This window comes from Labeo rohita, chromosome 7 (assembly GCF_022985175.1).
Source record: "Labeo rohita strain BAU-BD-2019 chromosome 7, IGBB_LRoh.1.0, whole genome shotgun sequence".
In the NCBI taxonomy this organism is placed as follows: domain Eukaryota; kingdom Metazoa; phylum Chordata; class Actinopteri; order Cypriniformes; family Cyprinidae; genus Labeo; species Labeo rohita.
In genome coordinates, this window is record NC_066875.1 from 34,693,603 (window position 1) to 34,712,965 (window position 19,363).

The 19,363-nt window shown below is 36.3% G+C and overlaps 1 protein-coding gene across 3 annotated transcripts; it reads left to right on the plus strand.

The window, feature by feature from the left end:
• The first annotated feature begins 1,253 nt into the window (after positions 1-1,253).
• gal3st4 (galactose-3-O-sulfotransferase 4) lies at positions 1,254-18,782 on the plus strand. Of its 3 annotated transcripts, XM_051115845.1 has the most exons (5): positions 1,254-1,335; positions 1,431-1,545; positions 12,805-12,915; positions 13,660-13,969; positions 14,958-18,782. In XM_051115845.1, the coding sequence occupies exons 3-5, from the start codon at positions 12,809-12,811 to the stop codon at positions 15,945-15,947; spliced, it is 1,407 nt and encodes a 468-aa protein (XP_050971802.1). In that variant the 5' UTR covers positions 1,254-1,335; positions 1,431-1,545; positions 12,805-12,808; the 3' UTR covers positions 15,948-18,782. The 3 variants fall into 3 exon arrangements, with proteins under 3 accessions (XP_050971802.1, XP_050971801.1, XP_050971800.1); XM_051115844.1 differs by having other exon boundaries at positions 1,266-1,545; XM_051115843.1 differs by lacking the exons at positions 1,254-1,335; positions 1,431-1,545 and adding an exon at positions 11,737-12,160.
• The last annotated feature ends 581 nt before the right edge of the window (positions 18,783-19,363 follow it).

Consider the following 19,363-nt stretch of genomic DNA (forward strand, 5'->3'; position numbering starts at 1 on the left):
AAGTGTCGATTGCGGCATTAAATCAAGATCTGCTCATGTTACACCGTAAGTTAATTCTTTTTAGGCATTATAACCAACCACACACTATTTTGTTGAGCTTAGGAATGCAATGGCCAATCAGAGGCGTTTGCTGAAACTAATCAGTTTTGTTGAGCGCGCGCAACTCTTGAATTGAATTCTCTCATCATGAACAAGAAAGCTTAGATGCACGCACAGTGTAAGTAAGAGATAAATTTCAAAGTGCAGACAGCTTAAGTGATTATAACGATAAATTTGTTTGTTTTGAGAGTGCTTACACTCGCGATAGATCAAAGGTAACAATAATGTCGCTTTCTATATATATTATTCGCTAAATAACCGTGAAAATAAAACTAGAATTATCAGTTTAATCACGATAAATACAAATTCAGTCCCATTAATATTTTAATAGCCTACATGACACCTATGTCTGGTTCTTTCCTAAAAAGTCATGTTTATTGTAGACATAGATTTGGCTGCTTTTAGCCTTACCTTGGAGTTGGTTCACATACATGATTAGCAACATGCATTGCTAAGAACTTCAGAACTTCATTTGGACAACTTTAAAGGCCATTTTCTCATTATTTCAGATTCCAGATTTTCAAATAGCCTATTTGTATCTCGACCAAATATTGTCCTATCCCAACAAACCATGCATCAATGGAAAACCTATTTACTCAGCTTTCAGATGATGTACACATCTCAGTTGTTGTTTTTTTTTTTTTTTTTTAATAAAAAATGAGCCCCATGACTGGTTTTGTTGTCCAGGGTCAAATATTTCATATACTTTAATTTAGGCTACATGACATCAGAGAATAGCCTATTTGAACTAACAAAACTTAGTTTGTCACATCACAGGGCGATTTAGTGAAAACTACTGAAGGTAGAGATATAGATACATCACACTTTCTAAAGTAAGCTTTTAAGACCTAAAATAATATGCAATTTATTAAAAAAAAAAAAGCCAGATTTGTATTTTAAACATTTAATTTCTAATGTTGTCAGCTACTTAATTATATTTCTATTTTTATACACACGCACACCCACGTTGACACAGAATATCTCTTTATGGATTCACTTAATGAACAAACGATTGTCTTTACATAACTATCCCTTTTATTGCGGCAGCAATAGCGCGAAAATGTAGCATGGTATCAAGATGTTGCAGTAAGGATAAAGTTACACTCTCCCTGTGGACTGCAGAGCGCGCGACGCGCGGTCACGCTCACAGAGCTGACAGACGGGCATACAGTAATGGATGGGGGTTGGGACAGATGGATTGTCTTTGCAGGCAAACGCGAGGAACTTCTTAAACGAGTAAGAGCGTATTTAGTGTAGTTTGAAGGACAGTTAAATATCTCTACGTGGCGGGCTGTTTAATCAACACAAAACTTTGTTGCATTTGATGCCAGTTGGTGGATAACTGGAGACTCGCGGAGGCTTGATTCACAGTGAAGGCTGGAGTGCCGCGCAAACTAACATTTTTTTTAAGAAACAGTCACAGATTGCTTCTGAAATACATTCTGGGTGAGTAGATCTGAATAAACCCTCTAATCAACGATTGTCTTAAGGGGCATTTTTGTCCATCTGACAGCAGCTTTTCCAACTTCAACGTCGACCGGGATTCATATTCAAATATCTTAATCTGACCACATAACGTTACCACTGCACATTGACACTGTTCGAAATTTTTCCTCCTGGAAACCACATGCGATTGAGTTTTACACTTGATTCAGTCCTATGTTTATTTACTTCTACTTTTGTCTTGAGTACGTGTCGGGTCAACGTCTAATGACAACCGAGCTAAAGCGCTTTTCCGTGGCTATAGTCGTCCCGAGTAATTACATAGATTATTCGGCTATGGGGTCGATTAGTGAGGGTAAGCTTGTTTAGCAGCTGTTAAGTTTTTAGAAGCAGTGCTTGGTTTACTGTGAGAGGGCTGTGGAACAAGGCTGGCCTGTTGTCCACTCTAAGAAAAGATTTATTTGAGGTTTCCAATTTTCCACACAGACGCAACTTTCTGCAAAGTACAAACTGTTGTGTTTCACTTTGGGATTGGCTCACTGACAAATAGGGACTGTGAACCACCCAAAAAGTCTGTAATTACTCATTCACCCTCATGTCTTTCCAAATATATATTTGACTTGATTCTGTGTAGGCCTAATTAAAAAGGAAATTTTTAAAAGAATTTCTTAGACCTTTTTGTAGTATAAAAATGAATGAGGACAGAAGCTGTCAAGCTCCAAAATGACAAAAAGAATCAACAAAAACACCTAAAAGTATCATAAAAGTGACCCATGTGCAATATATAAAGAGTACAAATCCAAATTAATTAATCACTGAATTTTTTTCGATTAGCATTTTGAGCTTTTGAGCTTTTTAATGCATTGGTTGATCTAGTTCCTGAATTGGACTGAAAGCACGCATCAAAAAAAGACTTGTATTTTATAGTGTTTTGTTAAGAAACCCATATCGTTTTAATAAATGTATGGCACATGGCAATTGTTATGGAAAATTTGTATTGCAAACTTAGTACTGCTTTTTGATTGTTGAGCCTGTCTGTGAACTAACAGTGACATGTCTCACCTTAATAAAATATTAATGTTGTGATTGGAGAAAGCGGGGAAGATATGTTTGGCCTCGAAGCCTATCTTGCCTGGCTGGTTTTTGGTTTTATGCACCAATAGACATGAAAAAATTCTGCTGTCTTTTATTGTTTGGAAAACATTGGCTATTTATTGTTTGGAGGACTTATCCACTCCAATTATTTCCCTTGTGATGATTATTGTTAAACTGAGAGAAGGGAAAGCTTAGGAGCATTATGAAGGGGCAATGTCAGCGGCAGAGTCTCTTCCATCTTGTCTGAGGTGGTGATTTAAAAAAAAAAAAAAAAAAATGTAGATATGCTCTTTTCACAGTATTTTTAGTATATGGTTGAGGTGTGGTTTCTCTTCCAGATTAAAAAGAAAAAGAACAATTTTTATATTAATATAACATTTTACAAAACTGTAGATTTTACGCAGGAAGAAAGCTTGTGACAACTCATTTTATTAAACATAGACACTATAGTTAAAAAGTTACAAAAGGCAAAAAATCATTTTTTTAAAGAAGTATCTTATGCTCCCCAAAGTGAATCAGCATATTAAAATGTCTCCTGAAAGGTTGTGTGACTTTTTGTGTGAGCTTTTCCATCACATAAATTACATTTTAAATATATATAAATAGAAGACAGCTCTTTTAAATTGTAACAATACAGCACTGCATAATGATTTTTTTGTTGTTCAATTATTTGCAGTGGTCCATAAAGTTTTACAGGTTTTGCCTTTATTACAGGACTCCAGTTGTGCACCTACAGTGAAAACAACGACTGTTGCCTCTCCACAACATATAAGTAGCATTTTGAACTTTCGACCTTTCAGTGCATTGGTTGATCCAGTTGTTACTAAATTGGACTGATAAGTGAGGCACACTGTGTGCATAAAAAGTCACGCACAATCTAAAGATTTTTTTTTTTTTTTTTTTACATGTGCTCGAATGTATGCCACATAATGCCACACAGCAAATGTAATGTAATATAAACACAGCAAATGTAATATAAATATAAACTTGCTTTGAGATTTGCACTGTAAAATTATCCCCGCTTTTTGCTTGTTGAGCCTGTCTCTGAGCTAACAGTGACATGTCTCGCCTTAATAAAATATTAAAGTTGTGATTGGAGAAAGTGGGGATGATATGTTTGGCCTTGAAGCGTAGCTTGTCTGGCTGGTTTATTGTTTTCTGCACCAATAGGCATGAAGAAATTGGTTCTGTTGTCTTATAATGATAGTAAGCAATATTAATAATTAATAAATGATAATTGAGCACCAAATCAGCATACTAAAAGGATCATGTGGCTAAAGTCAGCTTTGCCATCACAGGAATAAAAAACATTTTAGAATATATATAAATAGAAAACAGCTCTTTTAAATTGTAAGAATACAGGAATTCAATGCAAAAGAGTTGCACCAGTATTTCCATATGAACTAAAATGTTGATTTGGGAGATCTTAACCTTAAAGAAAACATTGACACACAAGGAACTCTTTTCAAGAAACCATAATTTTTAAATTTTACTCTCATATATTTTCAGAAATGCTTGAACAGATTGTCCAGTCATTCCTCACTGATGCTAAGAGGGCAGAGGTATCTGTTGACGGGCCAGAGGTCTACCACAGTTAAACGATTATAAGGTTTAAGTCTATATATAGGCATGCTTGTAAAGGACTACCTTAAGTCAATGTAATTCAGTAGGCCAGCCTGTAGAAAACTAAAAAATTGGTTGCACATCTGTTCTGATAGGATCCTAGAGAGCAAAAAAAAAAAAAAAAATGGCTGATGCAATTAATAAAATGCAACTAAATAATCATGCATAGGATAGCAAAATAAACATATCAAGTTTTAAAAGGGAAGAGAAGACACTTCACATACCTTTTGTTGTTGATGTCAAAAGCTGTGCATCTAAAAGCAGCCAATTTAGGTAAATGCCAACATGGTCAGGTTGCATGACATGTCCTCATCTTCAAAAAGCCACAAACAAAACTAAAGAAAGTGTAAAATGACCCACACTGCATTAAATACGGGTTCACTTTCAGCTAGGATAAACTGTTTTGTGCCAACCACAATGTGTTTTGTGCAGTGAAATATTAGATGCAGAGAGAATTAAACCATTAAACTTTAAGAGACATTTAGACACCAAAACACTCAAACTATTAAGTCACGCCTGTTGGAACAGGATCTGAACGGATCACATGCAAACAATTTAAAAAGTACATACATTTTTTCATACATTTTGTTATATTTGCATAATAAGTGTTTTGGCTAAATATGGGTCCTTAAGCAAAATCATGCAAAATTTTCCATTTAAAGACTTTAAGTTTTAGCTAATGGAGCCGTCAAGATATGTAAATGATAGATTTTACCTTCATGCACATAATTCAGCCAACAGACAGCTTGTCATCAGAATTACTGCATTCTCAGCTGCATGCAGTGGGATAACATAGGGGAAGTGACTACTATGCAGACCTCAGCCATCCACCAAATCACATTACTGTGTGAATTGTCAGTAATCAGAAACATGGTTGATATACTAATTTTCCATTCAGGCAGTTGAGTAGAGTGAGAGATTGCAATAATAAACTTGTGATTCTTTGAGTAAAATTGAACCAGAGACATTGCATTCTTTAGCAACTTACTACAAGAGGCTTGAAGAAGTTTGTCTTCTGCTTTCTGCTAATTCATGCCTTTCTCTGTTAATATCGTCTTATTAACTGATTTTGGGTGACAGACAAGACCTGCTGTTAACGTATGTCTTCTGACGGGATCTGGTAAACTAAAAAAAAAAAGGCTGTAGCGGCACTGTTCCTGCAATTAGTCTACTGTAAGCTTCTTTAGAAAAAAATCTGCACCTATTTGCAGCAGGCATGTCTATTAACTGATCCACAAATCCAACTGTGTGTCCGGTATTTTTATACATACAAAATTGTCAAGCCTGTTTACTTTCACTCACACCAAAATAGATCATTAAATATCTCCACTGAGGTAAAAGTGGTAAAAACCAACAAAAGAAATTCATATAGTTTTTTCAAGGCAGGAAACCAAACACAGGAAATCTAAACCTGATGTCTGCCTTTTTGAAATTCACACAGTGTGTGAATGTGTATCTTGGTATGGACTTTGATAGCCATAAACATATCATACTTGTTCCTTAATCTACAATAATTTACAAAAAATCTCAGATCTCTCTACAAAATGTATAAATTGTGCAAGAACCATTTGTCTGTTTGCATCAGTTTGTAGTTCAAGGTAAAGTTTGCCCCTGAGGCAACGACAGCTGGTATGTTTCAGGTAAAACAAGTGCTTGACAAATTTAACAACAAGCATTTCACTCTTTACCTTTGTGGGGTAATAAAAAGTAATATTTAATTTCGGAAGTAATGCCAACTTGATTTGATTTTTTAACAAGCACTGATATTGTAAGTTTATGTGGTGACAACAGAATTCTTTCTCTAAACAAAATTTGATCACAAGTAGTCACAAGAGACTTATATAATAACTAATAAAAGACTAGGGCTGTCAATGATTAATCGCGATTAATCGCATACAAAATAAAAGTTTAAGTTTGCCTAATATATGTGTGTGTACTGTGTATAATTATTATGTATATATAAATACAAACACATTCATGTATATATTTAAGAAATATTTACAAGCATTTGTATTTATTATAATTTTTAGATAATTTATATTATATATAAATAAAATCATTTTGTATATTAATAACATATTTCTCATATATATACACATTAATTTGTGTGTATTTATATATACATAATAATTACACACAGTACACACACATATATTAGGCAAACTTAAACTTTTATTTTGTATGCAATTAATCGCGATTAGTCATTGACAGCCCTATAAAAGACTAATAAAAGGTATAAATCTGTCTCAGCTGACCACATGTGATCGGATCACCCAGATATCTGGTGTGATCAGGGCCTTGCTTAAAAGGGTCATCGGATGCCCATTTTCCACAAGTTGATATGATTCTTTAGGGTCTTATAGAAAAAAGTCTATAATATACTTTGGTTAAAGATTATCAGTGGTAGCATAAAACAACACCTTTTTTACCTTGCCAAAATCAGCTCTGCAAAAATCATCTTGTTCTGGTCGAGGCTGCTTTAAATGTTAATGAGCTCTGCTCGCCCCACCCCTCTCTTCTCGCTGTGGAGTGACGAGCCAGTTTACTTTAGCCGCTTTTATTAGGAAAGGCGATCGCAAAGATTCATAAAAAAAACCCTTATACTCACTTCTGCTGTAAGTAAAGCTGGATCACGAATGATTTGCGCGAACATAGATGGATATATGTAGATCGGGAGGTGCATTCCCTTCACAAATAAACGTAATCTACTGCATTTTCAGGGGCTCAGATGTCGGGAGTAAATGACGACCAGTACGTTCATTATTACATTCAGCAACACAACAACTCAGTTGCTCAATCGGAGATATTCTTGTCTAACTTACATCGCTGCTCCGGCATCGGCAGGCAGAACTGAGGTAAGACGCTCATATCAATCAACTATCGTGGGAGCGGCCTCTGTGGGTGTGACGCCACAACGACAGGAATCTGAGAATAGCTCGATTAGAAAAAGGGGATATTATTTTTACAGATTAATTAAAAACCACTGCATGGATTTTTATCATTATAGAGCAGATATGTACATACACTGCTAACACACATTAATGTTCAAACAACATGTAAAAGTGAACTTTGCATCTGATGACCCCTTTAAGTGGTTCCCTTGTTGGAACTGCTTACATTATTGAGTGTTATTGACTCTATTTAGATCTATTTGCCATCCCAAGAATCCCTGAAGTAGTTCTGCAGTTTTATTAGATTTCATGTGGTGAGGGGGTGTTAGTTAATTACATCTTTAGACTGCATGCCAGTGTTTTCTGCTTTTCAAAATTTGTTGCATTGTCCTCACTCCAGGCAACACTGAACACAGTGCAACACGTGATGTCCAACTCATGAACAAATGACTGTTATGAGTTTATCTGAAGCAGATTTTCAGTTTATTTTTCAAAAAGATGCATCTTATCCGCATAAATGCAGCATCTTTCTTACAACTCTTCAACATCTTCGACTTGATAAAATGAATATGCCTCCATTTAAATTTGTAATTACTCTGTTTTACTCTTTTTTTTCACTTACGGGGAGACAGTGCAGGCAAAAACACTGTTTTTTCATGTACCTATCAAATTTGAAATTTTGGGCTTTTTGTTTTTTTCAGACTATAGTGGAAAGAAAACATCCAAAAGAGAGTTAAGTGTTTCTTTTATAGCACTTTCTCTGTTTGTGTCAGTAGATTACAATTACAATACATATTTTTAAAGGCTGTTTTCCCAAAGTTAGCTTTTCTTCTACACCGAGCCATAAATTTCCACTTCAGTAACATTTAAACACACCAAACTTTACATGTTTATTCATGTCTATATCCTGAAGGTTTTTACAGTGGGATTTGTTTATATATAATTTGCTTGATTATATACAACATTTTATTCCCCCCAAAATTGTGAAAAATATGTTTTCTGTCTGTTCTAAGTATTTTCTGAATTATAGAGTGACAAAATGAGATACCCAAAATCCCCTCTGTAAAAACATTTAACTCTAAAATGTCAAAAAAATAAAAAATAAAATAAAATAAAACAAGAAATTTGAAACTGACTTCATCCAGTGTTTAGATTTTTGTACTATAAATTTATGCAAATTAGCACAGATTTCATTAATAATGCCTCATTTGCTTATTTAAACCTAGGGCTGGGCAAAATGGGCAAAACAATTATCACAATAATATTTTTTTCATATCAGTCGATATTGATAATTATCACAATAAATGTCAAATCTTTATTTCTTTCAAGTTTAAAGTCAGATTTTTGCTCCAAAGTGAAAGTTGTAGAAACCAAATTTTCCTTAAAGGGGTCATCGGATGCTAACTTCACTTTTTCATGTTGTTTGAACATTAATGTGTGTTGGCAGTGTATGTACAAATCTACCCTATAATGATAAAAATCCATGCAGTGGTTTTTAATTAATCTGTAAAAATAATATCCCCTTTTTAAAATCAAGCCGTTCTCAGATGCCTGTCGGTGTGCCGTCACACCCACAGAGGCCGCTCCCACGATAGTTGATTGACATGAGCGTCTTACCTCAGATCAGCTGTCACTGTCCAGTAACTTTCCTTGTTTCGATGCCGAAGCAGGGATGTAAGTTAGACAAGATGCAGTAGATTACATTTGTTTGTGAATGGAATGCTCCTCCCAATCTACATATATCCGTCTATGTTCGCGCAAATCATTCGTGATCCAGCTTCACTTACAGCAGAAGTGTGTATAAGCGTTTTTTATGAATCTTTGTGATCGCCTTTCCTTATAACGTGGTAGTTAGAGAGAAGAGAGAGGCGGGGTGAGCAGAGCTCATCTGCATTTAAAGGAACAACCCCTTAGAATGAGATGATTTTTGCAGAGCTCATTTTGACAAGGTAAAAAGGGTGTTGTTTTACAAAACCATTGAGAATTTTTAATCAAAGTATAATAGAGACTTTTCATTAAGATCCTAAAGAATCATATCAACTTGTGGGAAATGGGCATCTGATAACCCTTTTAACAAAATAAACATTTCAATACAAACATTAATTTCTGCATGTTCTATTGAGTTATATTGTTTCAAATCAAGAAACAGGTTTGGGTTGTCTGATAATGATAATAATAATAATAATGTCACTTTTTTTGTCTCTTAGAAATGCACATTTGATAGTAGCTTGAGGATACAGAAGTAAATTTTTGTTCATTATCAATCAGTAACATCTGTAAAAAATGTAGCAACCTCAGTGTTATATGGTTAAATTTATTCTGATCCAGTTTTTTTTTTTAATTAAGCATTGGTCTCCCATAGTAGCAAGCATACATTTTAAATAATGATAAACACAGTTAAAACCACACATAATGGTACCTCAATACCATGGTAAAAATATAACTACATGGTTTTATAGGTAGCCTAGTTGTATTAAAAACAGTAGTCCAAAAACATTCAGTATAAATGCACAGATGCTATAGCTTAATCACACATAGATACATACTATAATTATATACCACTACTCCTGTAATTAAATTCAATGTGAATATCCCACATTGCTGCCACAATACCATGGTGCAGTGAGTATTACTACAGTAAATCCATGGTAAATAATGGCGACGTGTAGACTGAAAAGCCTTCTGACTGTCTCGTTGCACAAAGCTTTAAACTAGTTTGAATCACAGAGTCATTTGTGTTCATCGCTGAATTCAAGTGTTTCACACTGGATCTCACAGCGCTGTTTAGTGCTCGGGTAGTGGAGTCGTTCACATATCGCGTCTTTTGCGCGCTCAAGTTCGTTATTTTAAATGTAGGCCGGAAGCGACGCGGTCGGTTTTTCCAGGGGCGTCCGCGCCGCATCGACTAGGCCTGGGAATCAATTCAAAAAAGAATCGATTCCTCGATTCCGAGGCGTTGGGAATCGAGAGTCGATTCCAAAGGTTGGAATCGATTCCGTCGGGGGAATCGACTCCCCATTCAGAGCCGTTTTCAGTTCAAACATAGCTTATATGGGCGCCTCTCAAACGAACGGCTGCATCATACGAAGGCTGCATATCTTGGCTGCTGTCATCAAACGTCGCTGAACGTCGATTCACGAAAATAAACTGAATGAAAGGAGTCGGTACTGAGCATATCTGAGTTGTCCACATGAGCGCTGCACAAAAGAATAGATCACGACGTGATCGAGGGTCTTGATCCTATTTCCATCTTAAATAAAATGCTATTTTTAACCTTTCTATCAGCCTGTGATCATTTTGAAAGCACCGAGAGCACAGATAAGTGGCGGAGAGTGAGCGTCTGACTGACAGATAAACCACAAGCTCTTATAGCAATGTTGTTGTTAATGTTCTGGTTATTTTGTTTCAGTGTCCAGTTTGTTAATTTTGTGCAACGCATACGGTTGAAGTAACATCATTCAGCTGAACCGTACACGTCTTGTTTCATTCATGCAATGAACGCATGTACACTGCTGTGGGCTTTGACTAATTTCATGGGCAACGCAGATAAAAATAATTTAAATACAGAAATGTATCATAATTTATAAAAACAAAGCTTCATATTATGAAAAGGTTACTTTCTAAGACTTTTATATCCTACAGTGATGGCGAAATTAGGTTCCTCCAATCTAAAAAACAAGAATCGAAGAAGAATCGAAAACAACAGTGAGGAATCGATTCTTGGAATCGAATCCCATCGATTCCAGAACCAGGAATCGGACTCGGACTGGATTCCAAAATTTTCGGAATCGAACAGCCCTAGCATCGACATAAATGCATCTTCACTAGTGAGTTCGCGCAGGGCGGTAGTTTGAACTTTGGTCCGAGTGGATAAACGGTCCAGGGGGCGCGATTCAAATGAGTTGCGCTGTTTCGTTCCGCTTTTGGAATATATCAAACATTTATCGAACTCTTCATATCGTTTTTTGAGGAAAAGTATATCGCGATAATTATCGTTATCGAATTATCGCCCAGCCCTAAAGCCTAACATTTTAGAAAACTTGTAATATAAAAAAAATGTTTGCAATTATCAATGTAATCAATTAACTGGGTAAGGCGATAACTTTTTGTAATTTTTTTTACCCTATACACCTGCAGTGTCTTGTCTTGAATTGCATTGTGACTATAAATTTAACACTACATTATATTTGTATCAGATCGTACTGACAAAATAGAAACAAAATGACAAAGATTCTAAAAGCTAAAATTCTAGTTCCTGATAACAAATCCGAGAATCGCATGGTTTCAGTAATGTGGGCCTATATACATTTTCTAGTCATTTAGCTGATCTAGACTGCAAAACAAGGACTAAGTGAACAGATTAAAAAATAATAATAATAAAATTATAGGTGTACGAAAAGTTATAGGAGATGCTTTATGTGTTCAAATCTAGTTATTTTGCATGTCAAGTCACTTATGTGCGAAATAATAGTTTATCATACCTCCAAACCAAAACATTGCATGTGTACCTCTATGCTATAAAACAGGAATTTAACATGAGGGAGTACCTTGGCAATCTACCGGCAACGATGACGGATGTCCTGTTTACTTTTATGCTTTTTCAATCATGCTCGCGCGTATAGTTACTGGGAATCTGTATTTAGTGCGTGTAAGCAAAGAGTCTGACGTCAGGCTTAGACTCGCATAGCAGCAGACTGGTCCCTAAGCACCCGCCCACACTCACCAAAAGCACAAAGCAGTCCCTTTTCTCCGTTTAAACCTACCGGTCTTCGAGAAGCTGAAGCGAAGCAAATGCACGTCCAGCAAACTGGGAATTTAACGCACTTGACTGCAATCGTGCAAGCGTTGTGTTATCGGACCATGTACGCACGGATGGAGCGCTTACATTACAAAGACGTCGTCGGGTAGATTTTTAAAGGGATCGGCCGAGATGCACCGTGGCTGTTACGAAGCGCCGATCTATAGTGATACCGGCCGGGATTTATCATGGTTTTCAGACGGTCAGCTCGGTAAGTGTGTCAGGCTCACAGCGGCGACTGGCACCGACTGCTAGGTGCAATCTGTGATTCATGACAGCGGCTGTCTGTCTTTGTCCAAGCGAATTCTGCAACACCCTTTCAGCAAGACGATGGAAACAGGCCATTTTTTGTATTTGTTCTGTTCATCAGCCTGTTTATTTTTCCTCTACACCAGTTTTTATGCAAACATAATAAACGTGCAGTAAAGCATTACACAAAAGTCTATTCGCTTTGATCAAAGCCTGTGAGGCAGAAAGTCTAGGTCGCTAATGCTTAATAGAGACATCAAGCATGGAAAAGAGTTTCTAACAACAGCCTTCAAGCTTTTGTGTGTGTTTACTGTATATGTGGATTTGATCTGACAACAGATACACCTGCTTGTTTGTCTCTCCTGTTTTTTGGTCATATCGCATGTCTTCCATTTTCTGACAGTACTCTTTTTCATATTGCCACTTTTGTGTTTCCAATCAGGGCTTCTCCTTTCTTGCACATTTCACACTTTGCATGCTCACGTTCTTCTCCTTTATTGTTCCTTGGTTGGTCTTTTAGGATTTCATGCGCTATTAAAAAACATCTTACTCTCTTTCTGTGCTGCACATTTTCACAACTGAGGCTAACCATCTTCTTGTTATTAGGAGAATGCGGTGGCTGGGATGTTATCGGCTGGGGCCCATATGGAAAGCACTCCTGGTATTTGTTGTCATCGCTTTTGCCGGACAACTTCTGGGAGTCATCTTCAACAAGAGGTGAGAAATTGTTGCCATTCTTATCTTTATTTCTTTTTCCGTCACCTGTCTTTATCTTGTTATCTTGTACTGTATTTGTATGCAGCACATTGCTTGGTTACATATTTTAAATGAGAAATGTTTCTGGCTTATTTCCAGCTGCAAAACTGATCATGATAAACTGATAAACTGTAAAAAATAATCTGTGACATGCTTTTCTGCGAAGGAAACTCTTAGAAAGTCCTCAGAATGTAAATTTTGCCGGTTACTCATATTTATGTCGTTCCTAACCTGTAAGGCTTTATTCCTTCTGATGAACACAAAAAAAGGAAAGTCAAACAGGTTTGAATGAGTAAATGACAGAATTTTTGGGAAAACGTAATACAGTTTAACCAATCAAAAGTACTATTTGTATTTTTAAACAGTATGTTAACATCTGACAGTATTGTTGTTTTATTTATTCTAATAATAATATATAATGTGCCTCTCTGCAATAATAAGTGATTATGCATGTCACATTCTCAGAATATCACTGAATTCATTATTTGAGGCTAATCTATTCTCATCCATTCTCATTGAAGTTGTTTATTCTCTACTTCCTTAATCACTTTACCCCAATTATCACTCTTGTTTAATTATCTGTAAGCTGGCAGGCCTGTTTGTCTTGTTTCATTTCACTGTTCATGTTGTCATTCTTGGTACATCGAGTGGAACAGGAGATTTATTTTTGTGTTGTTGCAATCATTTGTTCTGTCTCTACATTAGCTGGATGCAGCCTGAGAGACCTCACTCCCTCTACGCTCTACCCTCTGAGAATTCCCAAGGAGACTCTCTAGGGTCTTGTCATCTCCACGTCCACATCATGTTCCTGAAGACTCACAAGACGGCAAGCAGCACCGTTCTCAATTTGCTCTATCGCTTTGGAGAGGAGCGGGGCCTTAAATTTGCCCTGCCTGTGGGGTATCAGTTTGGCTACCCGCTGCCCTTTATCGCCCAAAGGGTGAAAGGATACAGAGGCCCTCATGTGGCAGAATTTGACATTATGGGAAATCATATGCGGTTCAACAGACCAGAGGTACAGCATATAATAGCTGGCATTTTCTCAGATATGTGACACTGGACCACAAAACAGTCATAAGGGTCAATTTTTTAAATTGTTTCATACATCATCTGCTGAATAAATAAGCTTTCCATTGATGTATGGTTTGCTAGGATAGGACAATATTAGGCCGAGCTACAACTATTTGAAAATCTAGAATCTGAGGGTGCAAAAAAATCGAAATACTGAGAAAATCACCTTTAAAGTTGTCCAAATGAAGTTCTTAGCAATGCATATTACTAATCAAAAATTAAGTTTTGCGGTAGGAAATTTACAAAATATATTCATGGAACATGATCTTTACCTGATATCCTAATGATTTTTGGCATTAAAAAGAATAATTGTTCATTTTGACCCATACAGTGTATTTTTGGCTATTGCCACAAATATACCCTTGCTACTTATGACTTTTTTTGTTGTCCAGGGCCACATATGTTAAAAATCACACTCTGGTTATACAGATTTGATCAATTATTTAGGGATTCAAGCAATAAAATCGATTTACTTTTTTAGTATTAATATTGTATTTTCTGGCCCCAAATCATTTCAAATAGCAGTACTGTATTTTTTTTAAACATCAAAACATTATTATGCATTTCTAACTGATGCTTTAAATAGAAGCATAAAACATTCTATACTTTAGATATAGATTCTTTGCCACCTCTGCATTGCTAACACAAATTTTGTTGATACTGATTTCATTTTATTGGTAACAGCATTATAGTGTTTCATTAAATTAAATTAAACTTAAAACTTTGACAGAAAAGGTGATTTCATTAAATTCATTAAATTAAGTAAAAAAACGTATAAATGTAAAAATGCCCAGAAAATAGGTCTAAAATCAATTTAAACTTATTGCAGAAATTATCATTGTCAACAGACTTCCAGAAAATATAAAGAGTCAGTTACATGATTAAAGAGGTTTTTTTTTGTAATGTAATTCTCTTTTTTATTTTCATTGCAGGTTGAGAAAGTCATGCCAGCTGACACCTTCTATTTCTCTATCCTTCGAGACCCTGTGGCACTAGCTGAATCCTCTTATGCCTACTATAAAAACGTAGCCCCTGCCTTCAGGCGTGCCAAAGGACTGGGTGATTTTGCAGACAACCCCTATAAGTACTACGACCCCAGACTGCGAAACAACCATTATGCCCGCAACCTGATGTGGTTTGATTTTGGTCTGGACCATACCTCCAACTTCAGCCTTGCGCTGGTCAAGCGCGGTGTGGCAGCAGTTCGTCGGAACTTCAAGCTCATCCTTATCTCAGAGTATTTTGACCAATCTATGGTGCTGCTCCGTCACGCTCTGTGTTGGCCACTAGATGCTGTGGTTTCATTTAGCCTAAACGCCAGGCAGCAAATGCCCAGTGGAAGATCAGGATGGGTGGGCAAGGCCGCAGCTCCAGCCCCACTGGCTTTAACAGACAAGCAAAGATCGAAATTACGTGAATGGAACGCGCTGGACTGGCACCTTTACCAAGCTTTTAATCTCACTTTCTGGCAGGAAGTAGAGCGGTTCGGTCGTAGTCGAATGGAGTCTGAGGTGGCCTTGCTTAGAACCAAACGGGAGGTTCTCACTCGTATCTGCTTGCGTGATGGCGGCCGCCCGGTAGAGGCCAGTCGCATCCGGGACAAGACCATTCGCCCTTTCCAGAGTGGATTAGTGAAGATCCTGGGCTACGAGTTGCAGTCGGGACTAGACAACGCCACATGGGAAGCTTGCCTACGCATGATCAGGCCTGAGATTCAATACAAAGACTTGCTGGATCTTCGGCAGTTTCCTCGAGCCCAGCAACCCCCAGCCGCTGGAGGGCTTCCGGTAAAGAGGGAGTCCTCAATACTCAGGACTGAAGACCATGGGGGAAAAAGGTTGGTGGAGAAGGACTGGGATGGGACCATTCTCTTTCGGAATCAATCATTAGAGCAGGTTGACTCAAAAGTTAGACTTAGATAGTGAGCTAGTTGCACCTTTTTGCCTCAAGGTCAGTAGTTCTGACCCATTTTGGCTCTGTGGGCCTCTGTGCTGCACTAGTAGAGGAGAAGGGATATCCATGACATACAACACACCACTTTGTCATCGACTCTTCCTTCTTCCATCTTTCCCTTCTACACTATATTTTGTACAACACAAAGTTTCAGAGTGAAGAAGAGGTCTGTGAGTACATTGCGGTCCGTTGGTGAGTTTAATATCGGGGAGACGTGAGAAAATGTTGCTTCCCTGTCCATGAGGAGTCATAGTATGGTACAAAAAACGTAGCAGTTGTGCACGATTCGTTCATGTTGCAGTGTTTCAAACATACTACTAAAACCACACTTTCATGTAGATGAAGTATCTTTGGTACATTGGCGTTCAAAAATTTGGGGTCAATAAGATTCTTTTTGAAAGAGCTTATAACTCAGCAGGGATGCATTAAATTGATCAGAAGTAGCTGTAAAGATATTCATTATGATATAAAATATTTCTATTTCAAATCAATTTCATTCTTTTCAACTTAAAGAATTGGAGTAATGACTGCTGAAAACCCAGCTTTGCCATTGCAGGAATAAATTACATTTAAAAAAAAATTAAATAGAAGGCAGTTATTATTTTACTGTATTTTTGATCAAATAAATGCATGCTTTGTGAACATAAGACACTTCTAAGACACTTCTTTCGAAAAGTATTACCAAACCCAAACTTCTAAATGGTAGTGTTGGTGCACATTCAGTATCACTACCAAAAAAGGTAGGCTTTTGTATCCAATAAAATAGCAATTTGATATTGGAAATGCATTTGAATTTGATTATAATACTAAGACACAATGGATATCATTTCTGCATGATGAAATTCCACAAAAGTGCAATCACAGACCCTGCGTTGTCTGGCACACGAGATTCAAACAGTGGTACTGTTCAGAGTTGCTGGAATTGAATTTTACATCCATTTATATGGGTATTTGTTCGACAGGAATCTTGACAGTGTTTCTTTTTACGAGAATCCATTGCAAACGTTTGATTTCAATGCCACACACATTTTTTCTGTGACGTAGTATAAGCTAATACAACTCCCATGGTTCTGTGAGAATCTCCAGTTTTTAACACTGTGAAATGACCATTCATAAAGGGCAAAATGTGCTGTAGATTTGTATTTACCAAACTCAAGTGATTGGCCATTGCACTTCCTCTCTGTTTACCTATTGATGTTTGCTAGAGGTTGATATTTTATTTTGATGTTTTGAATAAAAAAAAATCAGTAGATGGCGAATGTTCATTGGCATGGTAAATGCTATAATCTCTGAGGCCTGTCATAGACATTGTAATGATCAGAGCTCCACCTCAATTCCAAAACTCTATGGTTATTTTGCCTTACAATTAGTACCTTTGTGAAGCAGTGCTTTAATATCAAAGCTTGCTGTATTTATTATGCTTTTGTATAAATTTCTGTGTATCTTCTGCATTTATACTCTCAAACAGTTTTTTTCTTCTTATTGTGAATGCCGAGAAAACGTAGTGTAGAATTTGACTGGAATGCACTGTGCAACTTGCCCCATGTATGAACAGCCAGCTTTTTGTATGCAGATTTCAATGCACAGAGCAAGATGACACCTAACATTACCAATGAATTAATTTCCTCTGTTCTAAGTCAGATGGTATTGAAAACACTAGTATGGTCACTGTTGTGTGCCTATTCATGTGCATCATTTATTGTATAGTTAGGATTTATATGCATGGCTGTAGTTAGCAATCATTTCCTTGTGTAATTGATAAACAACATTTTAATACCCCATTCCATTCTAGTTTGGATAATTAACAATCTTTATCTTAAGTTTTTCCATTCACAGTCGCTTCTGTGTTTGCAGCTCACATGAAGTAGTTATTGATGGAGCTGAATTCAAAAAACATAAATGATTTAAATTCAGATTTACAAAAATTATGAAATTTTGTTTTTAGTGAATATGGAGTAAGAAAACATGCATTTAACTGGTTATATGGTTATATTTTACAAAAAAAAGTCTTGATTTGAAAGACAATGATCCATTTTGATCATACCTTTTCCTCTTTATAAACTGTGCTGTTGGCGGATTCAGTGTTTCTTCCATTAAAAAGACAACAATAATGTTATTACTGTGAATCGTGTTTGAAAAAATTCATACTAAATTGAATTTAAGCATTGATTTCCTGTTAAGCTTGAGATGTATAGCTTTTACATTCGTTCACCTCATTTTAGAGAAAACTGTAATGAGTCTGGCAATATTGTGCTGTAATACCTGCGTGTCATACAAATCAGTAGGTTCACTGTTTTCATGACCCTTTAGGTCATAACTGTGGTACTGCGATTTAAACATAAACCAAAGAGGTACTGATGTTTCTGTGCTTGGAATCTTGATATATGAAAAATTGGCACAGTTTTTCATTACGTTCATGGACCAGAAAATTAATTCAGAAGGAGTGCAAAGGTACAAATGCAGCCTACAGCCTGCGTAAACCATCATTTCATTAATTTAAAGTGTGCACTCCAAAAAAAAATAAAAAAAAATGCAACAAACCTCTTACAACAAAAAAGTCTGTTTTATTTGAGCTGGATAAATAAACTCATTCATGTTCATTCTCTGCACTTTGAAGACAACAATGCGAGTTACATGATGTTTTTGTTCAGTTCTCTCTGAGTTTTGTCAAACCTGTTTACCATATTTATTATTTTTCTTTGTTACTTGAATATATGGGGAAACCTCTGTAAATATTTGCGTGTGATGAACCTGATTTTGGTTTACTTGTACATAGTAAAATAAAACAAAACTTTTACATGTGATGAATTTGTTTCTGATGTTTTGTAATAGCTTGCATTGGCGTCCTTATTGTGCACCTCAGGATCTCTGTACTGAATGAGATAAGGTCATTTCTACAGGATGCATATTTGATATACAAAGTTAAACACAATGAAAACAGGGGCTGGAACTATAAGTTTGCATATGTCTTTACATTTAATCTTCTCACAATACACCTGTGACCTTTATGTGTAGCCTGGAAATAGAAACACAATTAGCCCATGGGGCCACACGTAATACTCTCAAATACAACTTTATTCAGTTTTGAATGACATGATTCAAAGCAAAATATGCAAATATTTACTTCAGTAAATTTATCATGAGTAGCCTTTATTGAAAAAGACTAAAATAAATATATATAGAAGCATTTAATCTTCTGAAGGAAACAAAATGTATAACAATAAAAGGTGGATTTTATGAAGTCTCAAATTTAAAGCTTAACAAGTTTCTCAACAAAAGCACAGGTTTTACCATATGTGACCCTGGACCACAAACTAAGGGTCAGTTTTTCAAATAAGCTCAAGATTTATAAATAAGCTGAATAAATAAGCTTTCCATTGATGTA